This window comes from Orycteropus afer, unplaced genomic scaffold (assembly GCF_000298275.1).
Source record: "Orycteropus afer afer isolate SDZICR_OR568_19922 unplaced genomic scaffold, OryAfe1.0 scaffold00283, whole genome shotgun sequence".
NCBI classification, from domain to species: domain Eukaryota; kingdom Metazoa; phylum Chordata; class Mammalia; order Tubulidentata; family Orycteropodidae; genus Orycteropus; species Orycteropus afer.
The window spans coordinates 1,810,047-1,818,798 of record NW_006921870.1 but is presented as its reverse complement, the minus strand read 5'-3'; the positions used below and the strand labels follow the sequence as shown (position 1 = coordinate 1,818,798).

Sequence of the window (8,752 nt, the reverse complement as noted above, 5' to 3'; positions counted from 1 at the left end):
AATAAAACGCATTAAAAAAAAAAAGAGTCAGTGCTGGTGAAGCAAAGGCATGAAGGTCAATGCCCTGAGCCAGCAGCACAGAAGTGCCTGGCCACGCTGCTGTGAAGTGAGAAAAAGGAAGCTAAACTAGCCAAAAAGCCTAAAAGAAGTATGTTTCCAGTGTTCACAGTGTGGTTTCCCAGGGATTCCCACCCAGCTTCCTACTGCAGCCCAGTATGTTGGTTGTTCTACCACCAAGGGTAATTACTGTGCACAGGCAGAGTCCACCCCAACCAAAACCAAAACCAAACTCACTGCTGTGGAGTTGGATCTGACTCATAGTAACCCTCATTGGGTTTCTGAGGAAGTATCACTACAGATGTAGACTGCCCAACCTTCCTTCCAAAGAGTGGCTAGTAGGTTTGAACCGTGAGCCTTCTGGTTAGCAGTCAAATGCCTAAGGCACTAACTATGCCACCAGAGCTCCTAGCATCCACCCCAGGACCCATGAAAGCACTGAACAAACAGGTTCTGCTGAGAAGGCCACCGAGTGTGAGGACTGGCCATGGTTTCAAGCCACAGAGGGCACAGGTCTACCTCAGAGGTGAAATCTACCTTTAAGCCTCTCCACCAACACCAAATCTGCCTTTCTGTAGCCAGAGGAACACAAGGTTCCAACTGGTCTGGCCCAAGTCAGGGCTTACCCACATCCATAGAGTGAGGATCTGGAATTTCATGGACAGAGAATGGGAAAGATGTGGATACCCACAGAAAATCTGGGTGCTGTTGCTGAAAGAGGGGAGGCTAGAGGCTGGGAAGCCAAAACCCAACACAGGTCCCCAAAAGGAATGACATTTTTGTGCTTGTGATGCCCTGCAGGACTAAGCCCTTTTGGGTAGGGATGCCTAAGGTACCCAGGCCTGCCTGGGATCTCTGGGGAACAAGGGTGGTCTGGGAGGAGTCACAATGGGATGTGGACAAGAACATTGGAAGGAAAGCAAGGGTACATGTAAGGAAGCAGTAGGGCTGGGAATGAGAGGGAAGTGGTAGAGGGAAGCCCGGGTTGTACAGATGGCTGAGGCCCAGCACTGGCCACAGAGGATAAGCAGCAGTAGGGGCAGCCTCACCTTCTGAGTCCAGAGCCTGGATCTTCAACTCCAGGGGGGAATCTTCAAGGTAGAGCTCCCGGGTGGTAGAGACTATCTGAATGCCGTGGATGACGTCAACAATAGCATCACAGCGGAGGACCTGACCAGTGGCTGGGGAGACAGGAAAAGAGGGCTCAGCACAGATGACAGTGCTCTTCCCCATCCACTTTCAAGGCCTCATGGGGCCAAGTCCTCTTACACTGGAAAAGACTAAAACAATCAACAGATACAACAACAAAACAGGACTTAAGCAAAGCACCAAATTATCTTCCAAAAGTCAAGCAGCTGACTTTCAGGAAGTTATGGCTTTTTGAGGCTTTTTCATTGCACATGTCATGCTTTTTTAACTTGAGTGTAGTAATTAAAACTATGTGAAAAAAACTCCTTCAGTAAAATCTAGTTTCATTCAGGGTGGGACCATTAAATTAAATGCCAAGGCCATAATATCCAAAAGAAGACAGGACTGCCTTGAATCCTCATCACTACAATGAAAGCAGGAATTATCCTGGTGCATATACATAAGACTAGTAATAGGAGCTCTGGTAGCATAGTGGCTAAGACACTTGCCTGCTAACCAGACGGCTGGCGGTTCAAACCCACCAGCCATTCCTCGGAAGGAAGGTTGGGCAATCCTACTTCCGTAGTGATACTGCCTCGGAAACCCAAGGAGGGGTCGCTATGAGTCGGGGCCGACTCAACGGCACATAACAACAACAACAACAAGTAACTTTACTATAGAAGAAAAGGGGTATGCAGGCATGCATTTATATGTGCATGTGTGTGTGCATGTATGCACAGATTATTTTTTACTTGCTCCAGAAGTAAAATATGTAAATGATATTACCTGGGGACTTCTCAAGTGTTCTGTAAGGACAATACAAAGACATAAAATCACTCTGATCATTCTACAGGCACCATATAAAAAATACATTAAAAAAATGCACTGTTGGTCAAAGTGGTAAATGTGAAAGCTGCATTAGAAAGAAATACAGCCCATTTATCAAATACCATAAAAAATGTTCATTTCCTGTGACCCAGTTAATCTGGGATTCTATCCTAAGGAAATAACCTAAGAGTCAAAAAGAGCTCCCTGTATAAAAATATATATTTCTATATATAACCTTGAACAAACAACAGAAAATAATTGGAATGTCCAAGATAAGGAGAATGTTCACAGGAAAACTTCTGTTAAGAATATTATTCAGCTATGAAAAAATAATTTTATAATAAAATGGAAAAATTTTTGTATCATGTTAGGTGGGGAAATAGCATGACAGGAACTTAGTCGAATGTTTTCTAAGTATCCTGCAACCATAATATAGTATATTAAATACAGGGAACTTCTTAGATTGTAATATTCCAACTTTGAATTTGCTACTCATTAAGAGTTATTTGGGTAACAAATAGTAATTTAGAAAAGAAAGCAGCACCCACAACAGTGAACACAGTAGAGAGTGCTGGCCATCAGAGACCAAGACAGGGATGCTGCTGCTTGCTTGATGCCTCCTCTTAGCCATGGTGGGCAGCACCAGCATCCTCCAACCTAGTGAAAGTGTGGCCATGTGGAGGGCTGAACAGGAAAGGTGTTTCCCTTCTCTCGACATCTGTACCCATAGGTCACACGCCAGCCCCCAAGGCCCTTACTGATATCCTCTGCAAAGATGATGCTGGTCAGGCGGGCAGGCTGGGACAGGCGGGCCTGCACCACGGCCTTCTGGGAGCACTGCTGCTCACCAAGGCCCAGCGGCTCTATGCTGGCCACCTCTGGCCTGGTCGATGACCTGTAGGGAGAGGGCACAAACAAGAGTTTATTCCCAGGGATGACTTCATAAGTCAGCAACAAAGCTGTAACAGGCACCACAACTGTGGCTCTTGATCCAGGGCTCTGCCCTGGACTCAAACACGGAACAGAGATTGGCAGACTCATCAGCTCAAACCCCACTGAGTTTCCTCCAATAAGACCACAACAACCTGAAGACTCGGGACCTCTGCATACAGCAAATAAAACAGGAGGCTGAATACCTAGAAATAAATCACATGTTCAACAGAAAGACATGGTACAACTTCCAACAAGATTATTTTACAGATATGAAAACAAGACCACATAGCCAGGAAAACTGCCTGTGGTATCCAGTAAAGTGATACACAGCACGAGAGAAATCCCCATGCCTCTTTGTGGACCTCTATTCAGCCCAGCACGTGGCAGACTCAGACATATGCTATACCACCATATAGGTCCCACAGCACTCAGCAGTCACTGATTGTCATGACAGCAATCCTCAGTGGAGTCTCAGCACACAGGGAGCTAATGTTTTCATGAAGACAGCGAGTAGACAGATAAACACATCAAAAGTTAATGAACACAATCTGTGAGATTATTTCAGATCATGAAATAGGTTGTGGAAAGAGCAGAGTGAAATGAGAAAACTGGGGAAAGTATTGGGTATGGGTAGCTCGGTTCTCATCTGCAACACAGGGTAAGCCCTGTGCCTGGATGATGTAAGACAGGAGCAAGTGGATAAGAGTGAGGCAAATTCTTCAGTGAACACACTAGAGAGATATGGGCTTAATGGTGTCTCCCAAAAAGAAGTATTAAGTCTTAACCCCATACGTGTGTAAGTGGCCTTGTTTGGAAATAGAGTTTTGAAGGTGTTAACATGAGGTCACACAGAGGTAAAACAGTCATCACTGAGTCGAGTCGAATTCATGGTGACCCTAACTGTGCTCCACTGGGTTTTCAATGGCTGATTTTTCAGAAGTAGATCACTAGGCATTTCTTCTGAGGTACCTCTAGGTGAACTTGAACCTCCATCCTTTCAGGTAACAGCTGAGCATATTAATGATTTGCACCACCCAGGGACTCCAGACTAGAGTGGGGTAGGTCCTAACCATGTCTGAGTGGTGTCCTTATGAAAGATAAGAAACAGATACACAGGCACAGATGTGTGGAAGGAGAGTTTAGAGTGATTCCCACCATCTTCAGAAGAAATCAACATGGACAATATTCTGATTTCCCAGCCTCTAGAACTGTCAGGATTAATTTCTGCTCTTCTAAGCCATCTCATTTGAGGTCTTTTGTTATGGCAGATACAGTGAGCATCTATCTGCACACAGGATCCTCGAGGAAGCCTCTCTGAGAGAAGCATCCAAGTGGGGACCTGAACACCTTGTAGGCTGATCATTTGACAAATGGCCTGAGGTGGGAGTTCGCCTGGAGTGCTCCAAGAGCAGGAAGGGAGGAGCAGGAAGGGAGGGCTATCAGAGCCTGGGGATTGGTGGCAAGGTGGGGAGGTCAGCAAGGCTCCTCCTGAGTCCAGAGGACTCACATTCCTGACTATAGAAACAAAAACAAATTAGAAAATTTACATAGATCAGAGGAGACTAAGAAGACATACAGAATAAATGCAACGTAAGATCGTGGGTTGGATCTGGGAAGAGAAAAAGGATGCCCGTGGAAAACAGTGAAATCTGAATAATCTGGAGGTTAGTTAATACTGTTGTTCCACTGTAAAAGAAAGGAGTTGAGGTTTCATTCTGGGGTAGTGAAAAGCCACTGGAAGATGATCCACACTTCACTACTGCCACACTCACTGCTGTCAGTGAGCTTACAGCCTACGAAAGACACAGAAAGAGGGTGCCAGCTGTGCAGAGCTGCGACACAGCAGCTCACAGGGCTGTAGGAAGACAGTGCCTAGTACAGAGTGGGCTTCAGGGATTCTTTGCTTCCTGCCTCCACCCTTTGCTCAAGCTCACTGAAACATTAATTTTCTGGGGTATTCAGAAAGAAACTTGTAAAAATTGCCTGGTGTTCAAAAGCAGTGGTGTGAAACACATGAAAATAGGTATCGCCAAGCACGGATGCCTATTGTTTGTCCCAGAGCCAGGCAGACCAGCATCCCCTCACATAGCCTTAAAAAAAAAAAAAAAAAAAAAAGAAAGAAAGAAAAAATTCACTGCCATTGAGTCAATTCTACTCATAGCAACCCTTATTGGTTTTCTAAGGTGGTAAATCTTTATAGAAGTAAATTGCCAAATCTTCCTTCTTCAGGGTAGCTGGTGAGTTTGAACCACCAACCTTTTGGTTAGCAGTTAAATACTTTAGGCACTACGCCACCAGAACTCCTTTCACATAGACTAAGGACACCTTTAATTGCATAGACAGCACCAGCACAGGAGGCCTGGACATGGGTCAACCACCTCTCTGCAGAACATACATCTCACCCAGCAGGTAAGGACAGACATCTGAAGCCCGAAGAAAATGCATCTGTGTTCCCTTCATTGATAGATTTCTTCCAAGAAAATAGCGTTTCAGAGGCAAAAAGATGAGAAGAAAGTAGATATGAACACACCTCTGCCGATACATCTCAGACTAAGATAGAAATGGACTTCATTTAATGGACAGCAGATTTGCAATGTTAGGAATGTTACCCAAAAGGCCTTAAACAGATACACACACACATTCCTGACTATAGAAATGAAAACAAATTAGAAAATTTACATAGATCAGAAGAGACTAAGAAGACATACAGAATAAATACAATGTAAGATCATGGGTTGGATCTGGAAAGAGCAAAGGGATGCCGATCGAAAAATGGCAAAATCTGAATAATCTGGAGGTTAGTTAATAGTGTTGTTCCACTGTAAAAGTCCTAATTTTTACAAATCCATTGTGCTTATGTAAGATGTGAACATTAGGGGAAGCTGGGTTAAGGGTATCTGGAATCTGTACTACCTTTGCAACCTTCCTGTAAATTTAAAATTACCCCTAAAATCAAAGTTTATTGAAAAGTCAATTCATTTTCAGCTTCCATCTTTGAAAAACAATGAGTGAAGTGTATCCTATTCAATGACTCAGGGAGCAAGAGGTCTGAATTCCAACTACACATTGTAAATTCCACCACTCTCTCTGAACCTCAGGAATAAAATAGGTACAATAACCTCTTTTCTAGCTTACTCCCAGCGGTGAATTAACCTCAGATGTTGTTGTTGTTATATGCCGTCGAGTCGGACCCGACTCATAGCGACCCCTCCTTGGGTTTCCGAGGCAGTATCTCTACGGAAGTAGATTGCCTCATCTTCCTTTCCGAGGAGTGGCTGGTGGGTGTGAACCACCACCCTTCTGGTTAGCAGTCAAATGCCTTAGGCACTATGCCACCAGAGCTCCCAACTGTGAGATAGAACAGAATATTCTAAACTTGGGAAGAAAACTATAAATCACAGGGTTACCTCAAGGAAAACTGATAAACCTTCACATCAAAATAAAAGAGAGGAAAGGCAAAAATACTTAGCAAATACTAAAACAGTAACAGTGAAGGAAATGATAACAAAATTCATAAACACAATAAGCTCAGCAAAGAAAGTAATATGGAAAAAAGAAATTAGCAATAGCATGAAAAAAAAACCCATAACAAAATGAGAGCAATAAATTCTTATGTGCATGTAATTACACAGAATGTAAATGGATTAAATGCACCAATCAAGAGATGGACATTGCAGACTACATAAGAAAACATGACCCATCAATATGCCGTCTACGAGAGACTCACCTTAGACACAAAGACAAAAAATAGACAGAAAATCAAAGGATGGAAAAAGATACATCAAGCAAATGGCTGTCAAAAAAGAGCAAAAGTGGGCTGCGGTGGTGGCAGAGGTGGTGGGTTGGTGTTTTGGAAGCCTGGAGCCACCTACTAGGGGTGCAGTGGAGGAGCACACTGTTAAAGGAGAGGGGCAAGGTTCTCTGTTCCAGAGAAGGACTTGCATCTGGGGAGTATGTTTCCAGCCAGAGTGGTAACTGTTTACAGGGTGAGGGCAGTACTATAAGTGAGTAGAGCTGCGAGCAGAGGCTCTGAAATAAACTAATATTGAAATTACTCCATCAGCTCTGTTCGCCCCCCATTTCATCCCTCAAGTGGAGACTACTCTTTTCAGATTGCCCATGCATTTGTTGCAGAGACAGCCAAGTTCTGGCAAGATGGCGGACTAGGCAGAAAGACTGCACAGGCCCTGTTCAACAAAGAGAAGGGAAACCAAATAACACAGACACAGAAGATAATCTTGGATCCATGAGCCTTGAAAGGAAGGATATAGAAGTGGACTAAACACCAACTAGCAGAAGAATTTCTGTGAAAAAAACAAAAAAGGAGACATATGGTGTTGCGGTTTGGCAGCGATCCTAATGGCACAGAAAGCTTGGAGATTCCCAAGTGCTGGTAGGACCTAAGAATTAACCTAAAAATCAGCCCTGCTAGCCAGGGACTGCACAGAGGACTGCTCTGGTGGCTGGGGAATAAATGGAGAAGGTGAAGAGAAAGGTGGGCTGAGCTGTGGACTTCTGCCGGTATGGAGGGTGGCTCCATTTTGAAGGTTTAAAAGTGGCTTGACTATTTTGGATATTTAAAGAGACAGCACTTTTGCAGATTCCTGGGGCTTAAAACACGTTCTGCTTTCCAGCAACCCCAAGGAAACTCTGAACCTGCAAGAATGAAAACTGGGAGACAACAACAGTCCCCGTAAGACACAACTACACCCACACCTCCTGCAACTTCACTTACTCAGCGAGAACCACTACCTCCTTCTCCACCAATGGGCCAACAATAAACAACCACCAAGAAAAGCCTGAATCACCCTTGGCTGCTCTTCACAAACACTTAACAGAGATCTAAATACAACAACTCCATGATGCCTCGGTGACAACAGACCATCACAGTCCACACAAAGAAGCAGGATAAAGTGGTAGAAACAAGGATGCAGGATAGAGATCAGAACACATCCCTGAGAAAGAAGCATCACTGGAACTCTCTGATAAGGAATTGACAAGAATTATATTTAGGTATATTCAAAGGATTGAGAGACAGACCAAAGAAAACACAGAAAAAACCCTAGAAGAATTTTGGAGGAAATACAAGAACAAAATGACAAAATAAATGAAAAATTAGAAATGATTCTAAGTCTACAGACAGAAATTCAGAAGATTAATAAGAAATTGTCAGAAAAAGACAACACATTGGAAGGGCAAAAGGAGTAGAATTGATGCAATGGAAGACAGAATTAATGAGATTGATGACAAATACCTGAACACTTCTTTGGAAAGAGATCAATCAGAAAAAAAATCAAAACAAAATGAAGAAAGCCTAAGGTTCATGTGGGATACCATCAAAAGGAATAAATTACGTGTCATTGGAATTCCAGAACAAAAACACTGAGAAAATTGTTCAAGATTTGCTCGAGGAGAACCTACCTGATATGATGAAAGATGAGAGTATATCCATTCAGGAAATCCAATGAACCCCAAACAGGATAGACCCCAAAATAAAATCACCAAGACATATCATCATCAAACTCATCAAAAACAAAGACAAAGACAGAATCCTGAATGTAGGACGGGAAAAACAAAAAGTTACTCACAAAGGACAGCCAGTAAGAATAAGCTCTGATTTCTCAGCAGAAACCATGCAAGCAAGAAGGCAATGGGATGGTATCTATAAAACCCTGAGAGAAAAAAAATTTCAACCAAGATTCATATACCTGGCAAAACTGTCCCTCAAATATGATGGTGAAATTAGGAGATTTCCAGATAACCAGAAACTAAGGGAATTTGTTAAAACCAGACCAACCTTACAAGA

The 8,752-nt window shown here is 43.3% G+C and overlaps 1 protein-coding gene across 1 annotated transcript in view; it reads right to left on the bottom strand.

Moving 5' to 3' along the window:
- NUP210 (nucleoporin 210) overlaps window positions 1–8,752 on the bottom strand; it is a 215,141-nt gene that overhangs the window by 155,757 nt on the left and 50,632 nt on the right. The window contains exons 2-3 of the mRNA XM_007950623.1: window positions 2,772–2,908; window positions 1,107–1,238 (exon numbers count right to left, since the gene is read on the bottom strand). Coding sequence (XP_007948814.1) covers window positions 1,107–1,238; window positions 2,772–2,908 — 269 coding nt within the window. The remainder of the gene's footprint in view (window positions 1–1,106; window positions 1,239–2,771; window positions 2,909–8,752) is intronic.